This window comes from Pseudophryne corroboree, assembly GCF_028390025.1.
Source record: "Pseudophryne corroboree isolate aPseCor3 chromosome 3 unlocalized genomic scaffold, aPseCor3.hap2 SUPER_3_unloc_21, whole genome shotgun sequence".
NCBI classification, from domain to species: Eukaryota; Metazoa; Chordata; class Amphibia; order Anura; family Myobatrachidae; genus Pseudophryne; species Pseudophryne corroboree.
The window spans coordinates 1,818,821-1,842,486 of NW_026967510.1; the positions used below are offsets into that span (position 1 = coordinate 1,818,821).

At 47.9% G+C, this 23,666-nt stretch overlaps 2 protein-coding genes across 2 annotated transcripts in view; both read right to left on the minus strand.

Moving 5' to 3' along the window:
• The window catches only part of LOC134983707 (zinc finger protein OZF-like), a 314,293-nt gene that overhangs the window by 65,224 nt on the left and 225,403 nt on the right, over positions 1-23,666 (minus strand). The window lies entirely within an intron of this gene.
• LOC134983713 (oocyte zinc finger protein XlCOF6.1-like) lies at positions 123-15,198 on the minus strand. The gene is made up of 3 exons (XM_063949365.1): positions 15,117-15,198; positions 14,901-14,998; positions 123-1,528 (listed from the first exon to the last, which is right to left on the minus strand). The coding sequence occupies exons 2-3, from the start codon at positions 14,965-14,967 to the stop codon at positions 369-371; spliced, it is 1,227 nt and encodes a 408-aa protein (XP_063805435.1). The 5' UTR covers positions 14,968-14,998; positions 15,117-15,198; the 3' UTR covers positions 123-368.

Genomic DNA, 23,666 nt, shown 5'->3' on the forward strand with positions numbered 1-23,666 from the left:
CCGCCCTGTCTCCCCCCACTGCAGTCACCTGCCCTGTCTCCTCCCACCCGTCCTGTCTCCCACCACTACTGCCACCCGCCCCATCTCCCCCCACTACTGCCACCCACCCCGTCTCCCGCCACTACTGTCACCCGCCCTGTCTCCTCACTACTGCCACCTGTCCCATCTCCTCCCACTACTGCCACAACCGGTCACACCCACTACTGCCACCCACCCTGTCTCCCCCAACTGCTGTTACCACCTTATTGCAAAAAGCATAGGAGATAGGATAAGAACCTTGAAGAACAACGCATGGCAATGATGAGTATACTCCAAAATAAAATAGTTCCTTACCTGAGTGATGTCTATTGTGTGCAACAAGAGCAGATTTATTTCTCAGAGTATAGAAATGGCTTCTCACCTGTGTGACTTTGCTGATGTCTAACAAGAACTGATTTGTGCGCAAAACATTTCCCACACTCAGAACATGGGAATGCCTTCTCACCTGTGTGACTTTGCTGATGGGTAATAAGTTGTGATTTTTGTGTAAAACATTTCCCGCACTCAGAGCAAGAAAATGGCTTCTCACCTGTGTGACTTCTGTGATGTATAACAAGATCTGATTTCTGTGCAAAACATTTCCCACACTGAGAACATGGAAAAGGCTTCTCACCTGTGTGACTGCGCAGATGTGTAACAAGTTGTGATTTACTTACATAACATTTCCCACACTCAGAACATGGAAATGGCTTCTCACCTGTATGACTTCTGTGATGTATAACAAGATGTGATTTACTTACACAACATTTCCCACACTCAGAACATGGAAATGGCTTCTCACCTGTGTGACTTCTGTTATGTCTAACAAGAGCTGATTTCTGTGTAAAACATTTCCCACACTCAGAACATGGGAATGCCTTCTCACCTGTGTGACTTTGCTGATGGGTAATAAGTTGTGATTTTTGTGTAAAACATTTCCCGCACTCAGAGCAAGAAAATGGCTTCTCACCTGTGTGACTTCTGTGATGTTTAACAAGATCTGATTTCTGTGCAAAACATTTCCCACACTGAGAACATGGAAAAGGCTTCTCACCTGTGTGACTGCGCAGATGTGTAACAAGTTGTGATTTACTTACACAACATTTCCCACACTCAGAACATGGAAATGGCTTCTCACCTGTGTGACTTGTTTGATGTAGAACAAGATGTGATTTACTTATACATTTCCCACACTCAGAACATAGAAATGGCCTCTCACCTGCCTTACCTGTGTGCGGGTTAATTGTCTTTGTGTTCTGTGTAAAACATTTGGCATCTACAGAACACGGAAACACTGTATCTACTGTCAGAGCTGTAACAGATGCACCAATATCAGAGTGATCAGGAGAACATTTCCTAGGATCAGAGGGATCAGCTGATAGAGCTGGATGTATAATTGGGGTAATGGGATTAGCTCCTGGAGAATCCTGTCTACTGTCATTATCTTTTATTTCACAATCCGGGGATAACATTACATGTCCTTCTGAGATATTCCTGCTTGTGTGTCCATCTGCTGGAAATAAAATACATTATGGAAATGTGACATTTTCTGTAACAATATAATTCTTGTAAACAATAGGAGAAGACGACTCTCTGGGATACTTAATTGTAAATGTGTGTGTATAATAAAACATAACTTTTAATGAAGGCTTTATAATATTGTGTCTCAGACTATCATTGTGTCCACCCTCCTGAGAACACTCACAATAACAAATGTAATATTATAATAAGACTTAGATATCTCTCTCTCTTGTACTGGTAACTAACCATGAAGTATAAATGGAGATGTAGTCACTCGCCAAGTCCTATGTCAGCACCAATGTAAAACAATGGATGGGGAACATATCGTATGAATTGGAGATTCTAGATGAACAATAACATCAGTCATATGAGCTGATGGATCAGAGAAATGTCTCCTAACGTTACTCCTGGAAGCATTGGTAAGGTAGTATTCCTTTATGTGTGTGCTCATACACTGGTAAGCCTGTACATGTGTTACTCACCCATATATAATGTATATTGCTACAGCAGAGTAGGTGTGGAACAAGTTACTTTACATGCAATACACCATATGATACACTGTAATCATCATCATCATCTTCTAGGTTATAATCTACTTTCTTTTACGTCCTAGAGGATGCTGGGGTCCATTTAGTACCATGGGGTATAGATGGGTCCTTTGGGAGCCACTGGCACTTTAAGAGTTTAATAGTGTGTACTGGCTCCTCCCTCTATGCCCCTCCTACCAGACTCAGTTTAGAAAATGTGCCCGGAGGAGCCGGTCACAGCTAGGGGAGCTCCTAGGAGTTTTCTTAGTTTTTTATTTTCTATTGTTAGTTAGGTACAGGGAGGCTGCTGGCAACAGCCTCGCTGCTTCGTGGGATTTAGTGGGGGAAGTAGGAACCAACTTCCTGAAGAGTTAATGGTTCTCTACTCCGCTGACATGACACTGAGCTCCTGAGGGTGCTGATCACAAGCCCACAAGGCGACAGCTGTCTCCCGAAGCATGGCCGCCACCCCCCTAACAAAGCCAGAAGAAAGAAAAAGTGGTGAGTACAGCGCCCGTGTCCCAGTTAGCGGGTCACCAGCGGGTATGGCGGCACAAGGGTGGGAGCACAGCTTTAACAGGCTGCACTCTAGGAAGGCTCAGTAACACACAGTGTAGGCGCTTTGAGGAGCGTCCTGAGCCAGCGCTGATAAACCCTACACTGGTCACACAGATAACAGGGGCTAATCTCCCTGTTATCACTAAAATCCTCAGGCCAGTATAAACAATTAGTGCGGGAAGCCGTGCGCCATTAGAAGGGGCGGGGCTTCCTCTCAGAGTGGATCCAGCACTCACCAGCGCCATTTTCTCCCTGCAGATCATAGGAAGAGACGCTGACAGGGAGCGCCGCCCTCCACATAACTGCAGCATACCTCTGCGGTACCGGGGGGGGGGATGTGATTATAGTACTGATTACCCTATTACGGTCAGTATGCGCCGGGCTTTTATCATAATAACTGCCTACAGGGGCGCTGTGTGGCTGCTCCTTATACTCTGTGACTCTCTGAAGGTACTCTGGGGGAAACTGTGTCTGACATTTTCCTGTGTGTGTGTGTGTGTGTGTGTGTGTGTGTGTGTGTGTGTTTATATCCACATTACCATGTCTAAGGACTCTGTGTCCTGTGCTGCAGAGTGTGTATCTTCTCCTGAGGAGTCTATTCCATGTACTCAGGACTGCAATGTGCTGTCTCAGCCTTCTGAATCTGAACCCCCATGGGTGGATTCTTTAAGGGGAATGATATCCCAGATTTCAACAAGGATGTCACATACTGAGAAAGAGACGCAGGTTTTGAGACAATCTGTAGTGGGTTTGAAGTATTCAGCTCCCACTACTTCATCTAAATCCCCAACTATATACCCCCAAAAAATGTACACTTGCCCAGATAATGCAAGCTGACACTGATACCGACTCTGATACAGGGGACGGTGATGGGGATATGCAGGGGGGATGCATCCATTGCTAAAGGGGTGCAGCTAATGATTGAAGCCATTAGGGATGTTTTGCATATTTCTGAGAAGGTTCCGGAACAAGTAGAGGAATCTTATTTTACAGTAAATAAGAAGTCCTCGCTTACCTTCCCTGCTTCTAAAGGAGTTAAACTCCTTGTTTGAAAAATCCTGGGAAAACCCAGAGAAAAAAATTCCAGATCCCTAAAAGAATTCTCATTGCTTTCCCTTTCCCTGAAGAGGATAGGAAGAATTGGGAAAACCCCACCCATAGTAGACGCTTCTGTATCTAGGATGTCTAAAAAGGTGGTTTTACCTGTCCCTGGTTCAACCGCTTTAAAGGAGCCGGCTGATCGCAAGACTGAGACTACACTCAAATCACTACACACTGCTCCAGGCATGGCTTTAAGGTCCACTATTGCTTGTACGTGGATTTCTAAAGCCATAGTAAAGTGGTCAGGCACCTTACTAGAGGACTTAGATACTATGGATAGGAGTGACATTGACTTGTTTTTACGCCACATACAAGATTCAGTAGGTTTCATGGTGGAGGCCATGAAGGACATTGGCCTGCTACTTCCATGGCTATCTCGGCACGCAGAGGACTCTGGCTATGCCAATGGACTGCAGATGCAGAATCCAAGAAAAGTATGTTGAACCTGCCATTCACAGGTCAGGCACTATCTGGGGACGCATTGGATGCGTGGATTTCCACTGCGACTGCGGGTAACTCGACATTTCATCCCTCCGCAGCAGCCCTAGCTAGGAAATCTTATCCTTCGTCCACACTGCAGTCCTTTCAGACCGCAAAGTTTAAAAAATCCAAACCCCCTCCCACCTTCTTTAGAGGAGGTCGGGGAAGATCCAAAAAACCTGCACCAACAGGTTCCCAGGGACAGAAACCAGGTTCTGCTTCCTCCAAATACTCAGAATGATGGTGGACCTCTCAGTCTGGAGATCAGGCAGGTGGGAGCGAGACTAAAAGATTTCAGTCACATCTGGGCGTCATCATGCCTAGACCTCAGGGTGACGGATATTGTTACCAAGGGGTACAGACTGGAGTTTCAGGAACTCCCACATCACAGATCCTTCAAATCAGGCTTACCAGCTTCGCTGACAGAAAGTGCTATTCTACAGGAAGCCATTCAAAAATTGGTATGAACAAATGTTATTGTTCCAGTTCCACCTCACCCAAAAACCAAGGGTTATTACTCAAACCTGTTTGTGGTACCAAAACCGGACGGTTCAGTAAGGCCTATATTGAACCTGAAGTTGTTGAACCCCTACTTGAGGGTTTTCCAAATCAAGATGGAGTCTCTGAGAGCGGTGATCTCAGGTCTGGAGGAGGGGGAATTCCTAGTATCCCTGGATATCAAGGCTGCGTACCTTCAAATTCTGATCTGGCCGCCTCACCAGGCCTATCTACGGTTTGCACTACAGGACTGTCACTATCAGTTCCAGACTATGCCATTTGGCCTCTCTACAGCAGTGAGGGTGTTCACCAAGGTCATGGTGGAGATGATGCTCCTCCTATGCAAATAGGGAGTGAACATAATTCCATATCTGGATGATAGGCTGATAAAGACATATTCCAAGGAGAAGCTGTTGCAGAGTATTGCGCTCTCAACTCAACTACTCTGGGATCATGGGTGGATCCTGGACCTTCCAAAGTCACATTTGGAACTGACAAGGAGACTGTCCTTCCTGGGGATGATACCCGACACAGAAATGCAGAGGGTGTTTCTACCGGTGGAGAAAGCATTGGTGATCCAATCAATGGTCCGGGATGTCTTGAAACCTCCCCGGGGATCGGTTCATTGATGCATTCGCCTTCTGGGGAAGATGGTAGCCTCCTATGAGGCTCTACAATACGGAGATTCCATGCACGGTTCTTCCAGCTGGATCTCCTGGACAAGTTGTCGGGATCGCATCTTCACATGCACCAGCCGATATGCCTGTCGCCGAAAGCCAGAATTTCACTACTCTGGTGGCTGCAAACTTCTCACCTGCTGAAGGGCCGCAGGTTCGGGATTCAGAATTGGATTCTTCTAACCACGGATGCAAGCCTCAAAGGTTGGGGAGTAGCCACCCAAGGGGAAAACTTCCAAGGAAAGTGGTCAAGCCAGGAATCGGTCCTTCCAATAAACATTCTGTAACTAAGGTCCATATACAATGGCCTTCTACAAGCGGCTCATCTTCTGCAAGATCGAGCCATTCAGGTTTAGTCAGACAACGTCACAGCGGTGTCCTACATAAACAGGCAGGGTGGAGCGAAGAGCAGGGCTGCAATGTCATAGATAACAAGAATCCTCCTCTGGGCAGAAAGACACACACTGGCACTGTCGGCGATCTTCATGCCGGGAGAGGACAACTGGGAAGCAGACTTCCTCAGCAGACATGATCTCCATCCAGGAGAATGGGGCCTCCACCCAGAAGTATTCACAGAGGTAACACGCCGATGGGGTATACCTCAGATAGACATGATGGCCTCTTTCCTCAACAAGAAGCTTCGGAGGTACTGTTCCAGCTCACGAGACCTACAGGCAGTGGCGGTGGACACCCTGGTGACTCCATGGGTGTTCCAGTCAGTGTATGTGTTCCCTCCACTTCCACTCATCCCAAGGATTCTCAAACTAATAAAAAGATCAAGAGTTCCGGCGATCCTCATTGCTCTGGACTGGCCAAGTTGGGCTTGGTACGCGTATCTTCTGACATTACTGCTGGAGGATCTGAGGCCTCTTCCTCTTTGCAAAGAACTTTTACTGCAGGGGCCGTTTGCCTATCAAGACTTACCGCGGCTACGTTTGACGGCATGGAGGTTGAACGCCAGATCTTAGCTCAGAAGGGCATTCCGAATAAGGTTATTCCTACTCTGATCTAAGCTAGGAAGGGGGTAATGTCTAAACATTACCATCGAATTTGGAAAAAGTATGTGTCTTGGTGTGAATCCAAAACGTTTCCTATGGTGGAGTTTCAACTGGGACATTTTCTCCTTTTTCTGCAAGCAGGTGTTAGCCTATGCTTAGGCTCCATCAAGGTACATATTTTGACCTTGTCTATTTTCTTCCAGAAACAATTGGCTGCTATCCCTGAGGTTCAGACTTTCTTGAAAGGAGTTCTGCACATCCAACCACCCTTTGTACCTCCTATGGCACCTTGGGATCTTAATGTGGTGCTGCAGTTCCTGCAATCGGATTGCTTCAAACCTTTACAGGAGGTGGACGTAAAGTTTCTTACTTGGAAGGCGGTCACGTTGTTGGCCTTGGCTTCTGCCAGACGTGTGTCAGAATTGGGGTCATTGTCGCACAAGAGCCCCTACTTGATTTCACATGAGGATAGAGCTGAGCTCAGAATGCATCAGCAATTTCTCCCTGAGGTTGTGCCGGCTTTTCATATCAACCAACCTATTGTGGTGCCAGTGGTTACTGACATCTCAATTACCTCAAAGTCTTGGATGTCGTGCGGGCTTTGAAAATCTATGTGAAGAGAACTACTCGTCACAGGAAGTCGGATGCACTATTTGTACTTTATTATCCCAAAAAGATTGGGTGTCCTGCTTCTAAGCAGACAATTTCATGCTGGATCAGGCTTACTATCCAGCATGCTTATTCCGCGGCAGGATTGCCAATTCCAAAATCTGTTCAGGCGCACTCTACCCGTAAAGTGGGTTCTTCCAGGGCAGCTGCCCAGGGTGTCTTGGCTATTCAGCTTTGCCGAGCAGCTACATGGTCACGTTTGCTAAGTTTTACAAGTTCTATACTTTGGCCTCTGAGGACCTCAAGTTTGGTCAATCAGTTCTGCAGGAACCTCAGCACTCTCCCTCCTGTACTGGGAGCATTGGTACATCTCCATGGTACTAAATGGATCCCAGCATCCTCTACAGACTACGAGAAAAGGATTTACCGGTAGGTAATTAAAATCATAATTTTACATCAGTGTCTTACCTCTATATTCTCAATAGTAATAAGGATGGTGTGTGTAAAGAGAATTACATATCAGAAACTATACAGCTGCCGCCATACTTCTGCTTCTCATATATGTGCTACTGGCAGCAGTGAACATCTGAGTGAGAGTGCAGGGAAGACAGCAGAGTCTGATGAGAAAGAGATTGTGTCTGCCTTTTTAGGGCTGTACAACACCTGTCACCCCTGTTAGTATATAAAATAATAAATAAGAGGAGCGTGGTCCATCCAGACGTGCTTTCTGGAGCTCTCCTCACTAAGTGGCTTCTTATCTACCCTACCTGATAGCTCTCAGCCGTCGCTGGGACCAAGACCCAGTCTATTAAGTCCCCCACTCCTACTGCCCTAAAGCCAATCGCTCCACTCACTCTGGGCACCTTTCACTGCCGCAGCCTAGTGACGCCTTTGAAGCCATGGGCTGTATTCTGGGGCTAAGCGTGCCCAGTCTTTGCCTTCTGCCTTCAATAAGGTTTAATATAAATATTATATATATATATATATATATAGAGAGAGAGAGAGAGCACAACGACACGGGACGTGCACATGCGTGTAGATGGCGACACTAAAACTACTGGATGATCATTGTGAATGTCTGAGGTATTGATACAATGCAAATTTGTTGAGATATTGTTTCTTTTTCAGATGGAACCATGGGTCGTGCACGTGATGCGACTGGAAAAAGGGAGCCATTGGTTGTGGCCGAGACCGGCATTTGTTTGTTGGTGATCCCTTGTAGACAGTGAGTAGTATCCATGTTCAGTGGAAGAAGCCTGGACACCAAGAATCTCAGCGGCAGAACAGTGAGCGATAGTAGATCATGACAAATCGGGACCACAGGCATTTAGGTCGCCTAGCAACCACCAATCGTTCCAAACGCATCAGGAACTGCACCAACAGAACAATGCCGGACCCAGCCAAACAATCCCAGATCTGGTGAATTGGAGGGCCATGTGAGATGTGGTGGCACGTCAGACTGGTGCTCTGAGAACCAATCCAAGCCTTTCAGCAACTGTTCCGCCACTGAGAGCAAACCTAAAGTTTAACACTAATGCGATAGCTGTTTTTATGGTAATTATTTTGAGCCATAGTGTAGGACCTGCAGTATAGTGGGGTCCCTTGTCGGGGGCTGCAGGATTAAATGCACTGAGCAATATATGAACTAAAGCTCCACTGTTTATTATTGTTAGTTAATATACTGAGTGCAAGACACAGTTATGTATGTAGTAAGGCTACTGGGAGACCTTAGATTGAGCAATATTGGATCTGACCATTACATTCCCTAAAGTCATAACCTCAGAACTGCACAGAGCAGGAACTATTATTCACAAGTAATTAGGAATGTGCTCATCATGAACAAGTCCACAATTACCGTCTGAAGGTTACAAAATTATTTCAGGTCTACACAACTGATATTTGAGAATAAAGCCTTTAACAGAAAACACCCCTGAAGAAGTCACTATTGACGAAACGCGTTGGTTGATACGCAATTTGTATTTAGAGTGGAGTGGATAAGAACAAGCCCGCCCATGCAAGGGTGACAACAAGTGCAAAACGCTTGTCTTATGATTATACAGATATGTACTTGTGATAAGCTTTTAATATGTTTTACTTGTAGTTCTAGATTCAAATTTCATTTTGTTTCTGAATCTTATACGAATTGTATTTGGTGAGCTCAGGTCTACAGTATAGCAGGTAATATTTCATACCTGCATCATCTAACAAAATGCATATAAATTAGGCACTCCACAAAAAACAATACTAATTATATTATATACATACATATATACACATTTATATATAATCACTAATAATAAACTTCTGCTTGTTACTTTTAATAACATTATACTGTTGTGTGTAAAAACTCTCTACATGTGATATTTGTCATGGATAGCCTTGTGTTAGAAACACCCAACTGAGAACAGGGCTGATGGCGGAGGAGGGTGTAGGATAAGAGATTGCTGTAGTGACTGAGCAAGGAGAATATATGACTTCTGTAATAAGTGTTTATTACTCACCTGTGCTGATATCTGTAGGGATCTCCTCCTCCTTACACTGCTGATCACCCCTCACATACGTCTCTTCTTCTCCCTCTATATCTTCTGCCTTTATATCAGTCACATACGTCTCTTCTTCTCCCTCTATATCTTCTGCCTTTATATCAGTCACATACGTCTCTTCTTCTCCCTCTATATCTTCTGCCTTTATATCAGTCACATACGTCTCTTCTTCTCCCTCTATATCTTCTGCCTTTATATCAGTCACAAACGTCTCTTCTTCTCCCTCTTTATCTTCTGTCTTTATATCAGTCACATACGTTCCTTCTTCTCCCTCTATATCTTCTGCCTTTATATCAGTCACATACGTCTCTTCTTCTCCCTCTATATCTTCTGCCTTTATATCAGTCACATATGTCTCTTCCTCTCCTGCTATATCTTCTGCCTTTATATCAGTCACATACATCTCTTCTTCTCCCTCTACATCTTCTGCCTTTATATCAGTCACATATGTCTCTTCTTCTCTTTCTGTATCTTCTACTTTATTATCAGTCACATACGTCTCTTCTTCTACCTCTGTATCTTCTGCCTTTATATCAGACAGACGTTCTTCCTAAATTACCCCAAAAATAGGATTTTAATACCTACCGGTAAATCCTTCTCTCTTAGTCCGTAGAGGATGCTGGGGTCACATCAAGAACCATGGGGTATAGACAGGATCCACAGGAGACATGGGCACTTTAAGACTTTCAAAGGGGTGAGAACGGGCTCCTCTTTCTATGCCCCTCCTCCAGACTCCAGTTATAGGAACTGTGCACAAGGAGACGGACATTTAGAGGAAAAGGATTTATTGTTAAACTAAGGTGAGATACATACCATCACACACCTCAAGCACGCCGTACAACATGGCATTTAACACAACGCAAGTCAACGGCATGAGCATCATCAGCAACTATAAACGTAACACAACATGTGTGTAACCACAACTAATAACTGCAGATACAGTACGCACTGGGACGGTCACCCAGCATCTTCTACAGACTAAGAGAAAAAGATTTACCGGTAGGTATTAAAATCCTATTTTCTCATATGTCCTAGAGGATGCTGGGGTCACATCAAGAACCATGGGGTTATACCAAAGTTCTAGAATGGGCGGGAGAGTGCGGATGATTCTGGAGCACGGAATGACCAAACATGAGGTCTTCATTAGTCAGGGTATCAAACTTGTAGAACTTCGCAAAGGTGTTTGAACCCGACCAAGTAGCTGCTCAGCAAAGTTGTAATGCCGAGACGCCCCGGGCAGCCGCCCAGGACGAGCCCAACTTTCTGGTAGAATGGGCCTTCACCGATTTCGGTAACGGCAATCCAGCCACAGAATGAGCCTGCTGAATTGTAGGACAGATCCAGCGCGCAATAGTTTGCTTGGTAGCAGGAGCCCCAATTTTATTGTGAGCATACAGGACAAACAGAGCTTCCTTTTTGCTAAACTGAGCCGTTCTGGCGACATAAATTTTCAAAGCTCTTACTACATCGAGAAACTTAGATTCCAGAAAGGCGTCAGTAGTCACTGGCACCACAATAGGTTGGTTCAAGTGTAACGACAAAAGCACTTTCGGCAGAAAATGCTGACGAGTCCTCAATTCTGCTCTATCTTCATGGAAGATCAAATAAGGGGTCTTGTGAGACAAGGCCGCCAATTCAGACACCCTCCTGGCGGATGCCAAGGCCAACAGCATGACCACTTTCCAAGTAAGGAATTTTAACTCTACCTTCTGCAAAGGTTCAAACCAATGAGATTGAAGGAATTGCAACACCACGTTAAGATCCCACGGTGCCACAGGGGGCACAAAGGGAGGTTGGAAGTGCCACATGCCTTTCACGAAGGTCTGAACTTCTGGAAGAGAGGCCAATTGTTTTTGGAAGAAAACCGATAAGGCTGAAATGTGAACTTTAATTGAGCCCACTTTATGCCGGCATCCACACCGGCTAGTAGAAAATGGAGAAAACGTCCTAACTGAAATTCTTCCGTAGGAGCCTTCCTGGATTCACACCAAGACACGTATTTTCTCCAAATATGGTGGTAATGTTTGAACGTTACTCCCTTCCTGTCCTGAATAAGAGTGGGGATAACTTCCTCGGAAATACCCTTTCGGGCTAGGATCCGACGTTCAACCTCCAAGCCATCAAACAAAGTTGCGGTTAGTCTTGGAACACGCGCGGCCCCTGCTGTAACAGATCCTCCCTCAGAGGAAGAGGCCAGGGATCTCCTATGAGTAATTCCAGAAGATCCGGATACCAAACCCTTGTTGGCCAGTCTGGAACAATGAGGATCGCTCGAACCTTTGTTCTTCTTATGATCTTTATCACTTTTAGAATGAGTGGAAGCGGAGGAAACACGTACACCGACTGAAACACCCACAGTGTCACTAGGGCATCCACTGCTATTGCTTGAGGGTCTCTTGACCTGGAACAATATCTCTGAAGTTTCTTGTTGAGGTGAGACGCCATTATGTCTATTTGAGGAATTCCCCAAAGACTTGTCACTTCTGCAAAGACCTCTTGATGAAGACCCCACTCACCTGGATGGAGATCGTGTCTGCTTAGGAAGTCTGCTTCCCATTTGTCCACTCCTGGAATGAAGATTGCTGACAGAGCGCTTGTATGCCTTTCCACCCAACGGAGCACCTTTGTGGCCTCTGCTATTGCCACTCTGCTCTTTGTTCCGCCCTGGCAGTTTATGTACGCTACTGCTGTTATGTTGTCCGACTGAATCAAGACGGACCGATTACGAAGATGTTCCTCTTGCAGAAGGCCGTTGTGAATGGCCTTTAACTCCAGAACGTTTATGTGTTACATTTCCTGGCTTGACCATCTTCCCTGGAAGCTTTCCCCCTGCGTGCCTGCTCCCCAGCCTCGGAGACTCACATCCATGGTCACTAAGATCCAGTCCTGGATCCCGAACCTGCGTCCCTCTAGGAGGTGAGAACTGTGCAGCCACCACAGGAGTGAAATTCTGGTCTTCGGTGCATGTGCAGATGGGAACGGACCACTTGTTCAACAGGTCCCACTGAAACACTCTGGCATGGAATCTGCCAAACTGAATGGCCTCGTAGGCTGTCACCATCTTTCCCAGCAACCGAGTGCATTGATGGATCGATACTCTTGCTGGTTTCAGCAATTGTTTGAGCAGACATTGAAGTTCCAGAGCCTTTTCCACTGGAAGAAAGACTCTCTGTAATTCTGTGTCCAGAATCATTCCCAAAAACGACAGCCGTCTCGTCGGAACCAACTGTGATTTTGGCAAGTTTAGGAGCCAACCATGTTGCTGCATAATTGTTAGGGAGAGCGTAATGTTCTGCATCAATTGGTCCCTGGATCTCGCCTTTATCAGGAGATCGTTCAAGTACGGGATAATCGTGACTCCTTGTTTGCGTAGGAGAACCATAATTTCGGCCATTACTTTGGTGAAAACCCTCGGAGCCATGGACAGACCAAACGGCAACGTCTGAAATTGGTAATGACAATCCCAAACTGCAAACCTCAGGTAAGCCTGATGTGGGGAATAAATGGGAACATGCAAGTTAGGCATCCTTTATGTCTACCGACACCATAAAATCCCCCTCCTCCAGACTGGAAATCACGGAGAGATTCCATCTTGAATTTTAATTTTTTAGGTAGAAATTGAGGGGTTTGAGGTTCAGGATTGGTCTGATTTATCCAATCTTTTATTTATCATTCAAGCACTCAAAACATTCACCCAATCAGGTGTCAGCGGTGCCGATAGGGTCACTCCCACAGCCGTTTGTGTCCCTAACATAGTCTCCTTCTGGGAAGAGCACTCCGCCTCAGACATGCCGACACACGTGCACCCACCACACGCAGATAGACTGGGCCTATAGGGGAGAGACCCATAGTAAAGCCTGTCAGACACTACAGAAAATGTCCCAGACCTGCAGCTCTTTTATAAATTACATACAATGCACCAAAATCACTGTGCCCCCCCCCCCCATTTTACACCTTGTTACTTGTACAGCAGTGTGAGGAAGGACCAGCGTCTCTGCAGCCTGTGTAGAAAAAATGGTGCCGGGCTGTGTGCTGTGAGGGCTAAGCCCCGCCCCCGTAATGGCGCGCTTGAGACCTTTCAGACCCACTCTTTTTTAAACTTTAGTATACTAGCGGGGGCCCTGGCACTCTGTCCACTCTGGGATCCGGTCTGAAGATCAACAGTGCCTAGGTCGACAATGTTTAGGTCGACCACTATTGGTCGACAGTCACTAGGTCGACATGGATGGAAGGTCGACAGGGTTTCTAGGTCGACATGTGCTAGGTCGACAGGTCTAAAGGTCGACATGAGTTTTTTTATTTATTTTTTCATTTTTTTTATTTTTTCATACTTAACGATCCATGTCGACTACGATTGGAACGGTAAAGTGTGCCGAGCTAAGCGGTAGCGGAGCGAAGGCACCATGCCCGAAGCATGGCGAGCGAAGCGAGCCATGCGAGGGGACGTGGTGCGCTAATTTGGGATCCCGGTCACTTTACGAAGAAAACGACACAAAAAAAAAAAAAAACTCATGTCGACCTTTAGACCTGTCGACCTAGAAACCCTGTCGACCTTCCATCCATGTCGACCTAGTGACTGTCGACCAATAGTGGTCGACCTAAACATTGTCGACCTAGGCACTGTCGATAAAACGAACCACACCCGTCCACTCTTGCCAGTCAGTTATTTTGAGGTTAAAATGCTGCTCAGCCCCCACACCCTGTAGTGCCTCTGAGTGTGGGAGCATGGTGCGCAGCGCTCCCGCTGTGCGGTACCTCAAAGACGTCAGTGAAGTTTTCTGATTTTCTTCTACTCACCTGTCTTCTGACTTCTGGCTCTGTAAGGGGGGTGACGGCGGGCTCTGGGAACGAGCATCTAGGCGTACCTAGCGATCAGACCCTCAGGAGCTAATGGTGTCCTGTAGCCTAAGAAGCAGAGCCTTGAAACTCACAGAAGTAGGTCTGACTTCTCTCCCCCAAGTCCCACGATGCAGGGAGCCTGTAGCCAGCAGTCCTCCCTGAGAATAAAAAACCTAACAAAGTTTTTTCAGAGAAACTCTGTAGAGCTCCTCAGTGTGCATCCAGTCTGCCTGGGCACAGATTCTAAACTGGAGTCTGGAGGAGGGGCATAGAGGGAGGAGCCAATTCACACCCCTTTGAAGGTCTTAAAGTGCCCATGTCTCCTGTGGATCCCGTCTATACCCCATGGTTCTTGATGTGACCCCAGCATCCTCTAGGAAGTATGAGAAAATAATACAATGGCATTTGCATAGTGTTAGCTTTAACTGAGGTGAAACAGTATAATATCAGTGTATAATACACACAGCTCCTCTACAGATCATATAGTGACAGTCACTTTGGTATATTGGCGAGACCCTAAATCCCACCTACCTGATCCTCCTGTGGGATCCTGTGATTCTCCTCTGTACAGTCCTGGGAATACAGAGGACGGGGACATCTCTCTGGGGTATCTCTGTTACTGGGTCCATCTGTAGGAGACACACAGTGACTGAGTACAGTGTATATATGTGATTATCAGATGATGTGTGTATATAGGGGCCCCCATACCTGCTCTCCCCTGTACAATACATGACAGTCTCCTCTTACCCAGTGATGTGAGGGGCCAGTGATTCTCCATCATCACGTCCTTGTACAGACCCCTGTGTTCCTCTATATACTCCCCCTCCTGCATGGAGACATAGACAGTGACATCCTGACACCTTATAGGAACCTGACACACACAGTGATACAGTCATCACCCAGACACATCCCCTGGTGTTACTGTATAATGTCCCATTCCCAGCAGTCACCTCTCCAGACATCACCCAGACACGTCCCCTGGTGTTACTGTATAATGTCCCATTCCCGGCATTTACCTCTATCACCCGTACACATCCCCCGGTGTTACTGTATAATGTCCCATTCCCAGCAGTCACCTCTCCAGTCATCACCCAGACACGTCCCCTGGTGTTACTGTAAAATGTCCCATTCCCAGCAGTCACCTCTCCAGTCATCACCCAGACACATCCCCCGGTGTTACTGTATAATGTCCCATTCCCAGCAGTCACCTCTCCAGTCATCACCCAGACACATCCTCCAGTGTTACTGTATAATGCCCCATTACCAGCAGTCACCTCTCCAGTCATCACCCGGACACGTCCTCTGGTGTTACGGTACAATGTTACATATCCAGCAGTCACCTCTCTAGTCATCACCCAGACCCCCCCCCCCCCCCCCGGTGTTGCTGTATAATGTCCAATTCCCAGCAGTCACCTGCCAGTCATCACCCAGACACATCCCCCGGTCTTACTGTATAATGTCCCATTCCCAGCAGTCACCTCTCCAGTTATCATTCAGACACATCCCCTGGTGTTACTGTATAATGCCCCATTCCCAGCAGTCACCTCCCCAGTCATCACCCAGACACATCCCCTGGTGTTACTTTATAATGCCCCATTCCCAGCAGTCACCTCTCCAGTCATCACCAGACACATTCCCTGGTGTTACTGTAAAATGTCCCCTTCCCAGCAGTCACCTCTCCAGTCATCACCCAGACACATCCCCTGGTGTTACTGTATAATGCCCCATTCCCAGCAGTCACCTCTCCAGTCATCACCCAGACCATGTCCCCTGGTGTCACTGTATAATGCCCCATTCCCAGCAATCACCTCTCTAGTCATCACCCAGACACATCCCCTGGTGTTACTGTATAATGTCCCATTCCCAGCAGTCACCTCCTCAGTCATCACCCAGACACATCCCCTGGTGTTACTGTATAATGCCCCATTCCCAGCAGTCACCTCTCCAGTCATCACCCAGACCATGTCCCCTGGTGTCACTGTATAATGCCCCATTCCCAGCAATCACCTCTCTAGTCATCACCCAGACACATGCCCTGGTGTAACTGTATAATCCCCCATTCCCAGCAGTCACCTCTCCAGTCATCACCCAGACACATCCCCCGGTGTTACTGTATAATGCCCCATTCCCAGCAGTCACCTCTCCAGTCATCACCCAGACACATCCCCTGGTGTTACTGTATAATGTCCCATTCCCAGCAGTCACCTCTCCAGTCATCACCCAGACACATCCCCCGGTGTTACTGTATAATGTCCCATTCCCAGCAGTCACCTCTCCAGTCATCACCTAGACACATCCCCTGGTGTTATTGTATAATGTCCCATTCCCAGCAGTCAACTCTCCCGTCATCACCCAGACCCATCCCCCGGTGTTGCTGTATAATGCCCCATTCCCAGCAGTCACCTCTCCAGTCATCACCCAGACACATCCCCCGGTCTTACTGTATAATGTCCCATTCCCAGCAGTCACCTCTCCAGTCATCACCCAGACACATCCCCTGGTGTTACTGTATAATGCCCCATTCCCAGCAGTCATCTCTCCAGTCATCGCCCAGACATCCCCTGGTGTCACTGTATAATGTCCTATTCCCAGCAGTCACCTCTCCAGTCATCACCCAGACACATCCCCTGGTGTTACTGTATAATGTCCCATTCCCGGCCGTCACCTCTCCAGTCATCACCCAGACACGTCCCCTAGTGTTACTGTATAATGCCCCATTCCCAGCAGTCACCTCTCCCGTCATCACCCAAACACGTCCCCTGGTGTTACTGTATAATGTCCCATTCCCAGCAGTCACCTCTCCAGTCATCACCCAGACACGTCCCCTGGTGTTACTGTATAATGTCCCATTCCCAGCAGTCACCTCTCCAGTCATCACCCAGACACATCCCCTGGTGTTACTGTATAATGCCCCATTCCCAGCAGTCACCTCTCCAGTCATCACCCAGACACGTCCCCTGGTGTTACTGTATAATGTCCCATTCCCAGCAGTCACCTCTCCAGTCATCACCCAGACACATCCCCTGGTGTTACTGTATAATGCCCCATTCCCAGCAGTCACCTCTCCAGTCATCACCCAGACACATCCCCTGGTGTTACTGTATAATGTCCCATTCCCAGCAGTCACCTCTCCAGTCATCACCCAGACACATCCCCTGGTGTTACTGTATAATGTCCCATTCTCAGCAGTCACCTCTCCAGTCATCACCCAGACACATCCCCTGGTGTTACTGTATAATCCCCCATTCCCAGCAGCCACCTCTCCAGTCATCACCCAGACACATCCCCTGGTGTAACTGTATAATGCCTCATTCCCAGCAGTCACCTCTCCAGTCATCACCCAGACACATCCCCTGGTGTTACTGTATAATGTCCCATTCCCAGCAGTCACCCCTCCAGTCATCACCCAGACACATCCCCTGGTGTTACTGTATAATCCCCCATTCCCAGCAGCCACCTCTCCAGTCATCACCCAGACACATCCCCTGGTGTAACTGTATAATGCCTCATTCCCAGCAGTCACCTCTCCAGTCATCACCCAGACACATCCCCCGGTCTTACTGTATAATGTCCCATTCCCAGCAGTCACCTCTCCAGTCATCACCCAGACACATCCCCTGGTGTTACTGTATAATGCCCCATTCCCAGCAGTCATCTCTCCAGTCATCGCCCAGACATCCCCTGGTGTCACTGTATAATGTTCCATTCCCAGGAGTCACCTCTCCAGTCATCACCCAGTCACATCCCCTGGTGTTACTGTATAATGTCCCATTCCCAGCAGTCACCTCTCCAGTCATCACCCAGACACGTCCCCTGGTGTTACTGTATAATGTCCCATTCCCAGCAGTCACCTCTCCAGTCATCACCCAGACACATCCCCTGGTGTTACTGTATAATGTCCCATTCCCAGCAGTCACCCCTCCAGTCATCACCCAGACACATCCCCTGGTGTTACTGTATAATCCCCCATTCCCAGCAGCCACCTCTCCAGTCATCACCCAGACACATCCCCTGGTGTAACTGTATAATGCCTCATTCCCAGCAGTCACCTCTCCAGTCATCACCCAGACACATCCCCTGGTGTTACTGTATAATGTCCCATTCCCAGCAGTCACCCCTCCAGTCATCACCCAGACACATCCCCTGGTGTTACTGTATAATCCCCCATTCCCAGCAGTCACCTCTCCAGTCATCACCCAGACACATCCCCTGGTGTAACTGTATAATGCCTCATTCCCAGCAGTCACCTCTCCAGTCATCACCCAGACACATCCCCCTGTGTTACTGTATAATGCCCCATTCCCAGCAGTCATCTCTCCAGTCATCACCCAGACACGTCACCTGGTGTTACTGTATAATGTCCCATTCCCAGCAGTCACCTCTCCAGTCATCACCCAGACACATCCCCTGGTGTTACTGTATAATGTCCCATTCCCAGCAGTCACCTCTCCAGTCATCACCCAGACACATCCCCTGGTGTTACTGTATAATGTCCTATTCCCAGCAGTCACCTCTCCAGTCATCACCCAGACACGTCCCCTGGTGTTACTGTATAATGCCCCATTCCCAGCAGTCACCTCTCCCGTCATCACCCAAACACGTCCCCTGGTGTTACTGTATAATGTCCCATTCCCAGCAGTCACCTCTCCAGTCATCACCCAGACACATCCCCCTGTGTTACTGTATAATGCCCCATTCCCAGCAGTCATCTCTCCAGTCATCACCCAGACACGTCACCTGGTGTTACTGTATAATGTCCCATTCCCAGCAGTCACCTCTCCAGTCATCACCCAGACACATCCCCTGGTGTTACTGTATAATGTCCCATTCCCAGCAGTCACCTCTCCAGTCATCACCCAGACACATCCCCTGGTGTTACTTTATAATGCCCCATTCCCAGCAGTCACCTCTCCAGTCATCACCAGACACATTCCCTGGTGTTACTGTAAAATGTCCCCTTCCCAGCAGTCACCTCTCCAGTCATCACCCAGACACATCCCCTGGTGTTACTGTATAATGCCCCATTCCCAGCAGTCACCTCTCCAGTCATCACCCAGACCATGTCCCCTGGTGTCACTGTATAATGCCCCATTCCCAGCAATCACCTCTCTAGTCATCACCCAGACACATCCCCTGGTGTTACTGTATAATGTCCCATTCCCAGCAGTCACCTCCTCAGTCATCACCCAGACACATCCCCTGGTGTTACTGTATAATGCCCCATTCCCAGCAGTCACCTCTCCAGTCATCACCCAGACCATGTCCCCTGGTGTCACTGTATAATGCCCCATTCCCAGCAATCACCTCTCTAGTCATCACCCAGACACATGCCCTGGTGTAACTGTATAATCCCCCATTCCCAGCAGTCACCTCTCCAGTCATCACCCAGACACATCCCCCGGTGTTACTGTATAATGTCCCATTCCCAGCAGTCACCTCTCCAGTCATCACCCAGACACATCCCCTGGTGTTACTGTATAATGTCCCATTCCCAGCAGTCACCTCTCCAGTCATCACCCAGACACATCCCCCGGTGTTACTGTATAATGTCCCATTCCCAGCAGTCACCTCTCCAGTCATCACCTAGACACATCCCCTGGTGTTATTGTATAATGTCCCATTCCCAGCAGTCAACTCTCCCGTCATCACCCAGACCCATCCCCCGGTGTTGCTGTATAATGCCCCATTCCCAGCAGTCACCTCTCCAGTCATCACCCAGACACATCCCCCGGTCTTACTGTATAATGTCCCATTCCCAGCAGTCACCTCTCCAGTCATCACCCAGACACATCCCCTGGTGTTACTGTATAATGCCCCATTCCCAGCAGTCATCTCTCCAGTCATCGCCCAGACATCCCCTGGTGTCACTGTATAATGTTCCATTCCCAGGAGTCACCTCTCCAGTCATCACCCAGTCACATCCCCTGGTGTTACTGTATAATGTCCTATTCCCAGCAGTCACCTCTCCAGTCATCACCCAGACACATCCCCTGGTGTTACTGTATAATGTCCCATTCCCGGCCGTCACCTCTCCAGTCATCACCCAGACACGTCCCCTGGTGTTACTGTATAATGCCCCATTCCCAGCAGTCACCTCTCCCGTCATCACCCAAACACGTCCCCTGGTGTTACTGTATAATGTCCCATTCCCAGCAGTCACCTCTCCAGTCATCACCCAGACACGTCCCCTGGTGTTACTGTATAATGTCCCATTCCCAGCAGTCACCTCTCCAGTCATCACCCAGACACATCCCCTGGTGTTACTGTATAATGTCCCATTCTCAGCAGTCACCTCTCCAGTCATCACCCAGACACATCCCCTGGTGTTACTGTATAATCCCCCATTCCCAGCAGCCACCTCTCCAGTCATCACCCAGACACATCCCCTGGTGTAACTGTATAATGCCTCATTCCCAGCAGTCACCTCTCCAGCCATCACCCAGACACATCCCCTGGTGTTACTGTATAATGCCCCATTCCCAGCAGTCACCTCTCCAGTCATCACCCAGACGCATCCCCTGGTGTTACTGTATAATGCCCCATTCCCAGCAGTCACCTCTCCAGTCATCACCCAGACACATCCCCCTGTGTTACTGTATAATCCCCCATTCCCAGCAGTCATCTCTCCAGTCATCACCCAGACACATCCCCCGGTGTCACTGTGTAATGTCAAGGGGTCAGCTTGCTCGGGGTAGCTTGCGTGGAATTTAATAAGTGTGGAAATAAGAAGTGTGTTATCCGAACAGTTAAAAAAACAGTTGAACAAACATTGAGAGCCATCAAGGAAAGGTAACTTACTTAAACAACTTATTCCTACACCACTTAACCCAAAATGATCTCACAAACGACCAAAGCATGTTCATCAAACTATTGTTTCTTATTTCAATTCATGGAATTCTCACCAAATGTAACACATTCTACACTCACCCTAAAACTCACCCCTCTGTGCACATTACAGCTTCTATTCTTCACTCCCCTCTTCTAACCACTCATGAGCTTTATACGTACTTCTCTGCAAGTACTTTGACAACCACAATTGGCCACCAGAATAAACACTCGCAAACATCCACCAATATTTATCTTCTGCTTTTATTAGCTGGTGCCATATCACCAAATCCAGGCCCCAGCCACCTGTCCCTCTCATACTCAGCTGTCTCAAAACAATATAGAAATCCATCTAATCTCATAAATATCACGTCTCCCATCCCCCTCCAAGTCACTAAAATGTGGCTTATGGAACGCACGCTCTGTTTGTAACAAAATACCATCCATCCATAACCTCTTCATATCTCACAACTATAATCTGCTGACTATAACAGAAACCTGGCTCACGCAATCAGACACAGCCTCCCATGCAGCACTGTCACACGGTGGTTTCCACTTCACACACACACCCCCAGGCCTGGTAATAGTAAAGGTGGTGGGGTTGGAATCTTACTGTCCCAATTTTTCACATACACTGTTCTACCTCAGGTTCCATCACTCACATTCACATCATTTGAAGATCACTCTATCAGGATTTTCACCCCCTTCTCTCTGCGTGTTGCAGCTATCTATCACCCTCCTGGGCAACTCAAACAACAATTTCTAGAAGATTTTCCTGCCTGGCTCCCTCACATCTTATCCTCTGACATCTCCACCATCATTATGGGTCGATATCAATATAGCTTTTGACAGTCCACAATCTGTTCATGCCTCCAAACTGTCACGATCCAGGTAATTCCTTATCAGTATTTACCTTCCAAATGCCTCCTGAGACTGTCCCAGTGTTCCAAGCCTGGATTCCATCTGCACTGTCTGTGTGCAGCACGCTGCATCCCATTGTCTCTAATCTCTTTACTGTGATTCTGGCAGCATCAGGATTAAGTTTCATATGCAAGTTACAAACAATCTTTCCCTCCAAAAGCTAACATGGGCGCAGCCATGTTTTCCTAATCACATGTTACCTTTCAGCCTATCAGCTGCACTCTGGTCTCTGGTTAATCAGCCAGCCAATCCCTGTTTCCCAGCTGGTATAAATATCCTGTTCCTGGGGTGGAAAGAGGTCAGTGCTTCAATTGTCTTCAGTGATCCCAGTGTGTAGTCCTTCCATGGACTTTCTCTGCAGTACAGCCTGACTCTGCAGTGTCTCATCATTGCATCCTGTGACTGGCAGTTACCGACACCAGCTTCCAGCAGTGCTCTGCCCTGCCAGTAACCATCGGTGTTCCACCATCGATCCCAAGTAACCATCGGTGTTCCGCCATCGATCCCAAGTAACCATCGGTGTTCCGCCATCGATCCCAAGTAACCATCGGTGTTCCGCCATCGATCCCAAGTAACCATCGGTGTTCCGCCATCGATCCCAAGTAACCATCGGTGTTCCGCCATCGATCCCAAGTCACCATCGGTGTTCTGCCATCGATCTCAAGTAACCATCGGTGTTCCGCCATCGATCCCAAGTAACCATCGGTGTTCTGCCATCGATCTCAAGTAACCATCCGTTTTCTATCATTGGTATTCCTCTGAACTGTGTTCAATAAAACCTTTGAACTTTCCTTCGTTGTCTTGGTCCCGCCTTCGGGCATTTGTTCTAAAGGTACCCTGCATGTCCAAGAACCCTGTACTGCCTCCCAGGTACACTTATACCTCAGCCCCTACAACTGAGGCTTCCCCCTGGTCAGCACCAGCCCTCAGTTGTGATAGTAAGCACTGACCTAATGGATCCAGCCGGAGACCAGGTCCAAGTGACCAGGCCGATGCAAGAACTTGCAGCCTGCCTTGAACGTCAGGGGGCTACACGGGGCCGTGTGATTCGCTGTCTCCAGGACCTCTCCTCTCGGCTGGATGGAATACAAGTAACCCTCCGTGGTTCAGGGGCGTCCAGTGTGCCGACTGCAGTACCTTTGGTGGTATCCCCACCCACCATTCCAGTTTCTGCTCCTTGTCTCCATTTACCAACACCTTCCAAGTTTGATGGTTCCCCAAAAGCCTGTCGGGGTTTCCTAAATCAGTGTGAGATATATTTCGAGTTACAGCCTGGCAGTTTCCCAACTGACCGCACAAAGGTTGCTTACATCATCTCCCTCCTGAGTGGCTCCGCCCTCGATTAGGCATCACCTCTATGGGAGAAGTCTGATGCTCTGCTCTCTTCATATGCAGACTTCGTGACAACCTTCAGGCGCATATTTGATGAACCAGGTCGTTTGACCTCAGCCTCCTCTGATAGCCTAAGGCTACATCAGGGGACACGAACAGTCGGTAAATATCTGGTACAGTACCAGATCCTAGCGTCCGAACTTTCCTGGAATAATGACG

Bases quoted from the DNA above. Each gene is read 5' to 3' on its own strand.
- LOC134983713 (XM_063949365.1), bottom strand. From the start codon at position 14,967: ATGTCCCCGTCCTCTGTATTCCCAGGACTGTACAGAGGAGAATCACAG. The intron at 1,529-14,900 runs GTAGGTGGGATT...TATTTCCAGCAG, and splicing joins GGATCCCACAGGAGGATCAG to ATGGACACACAAGCAGGAAT.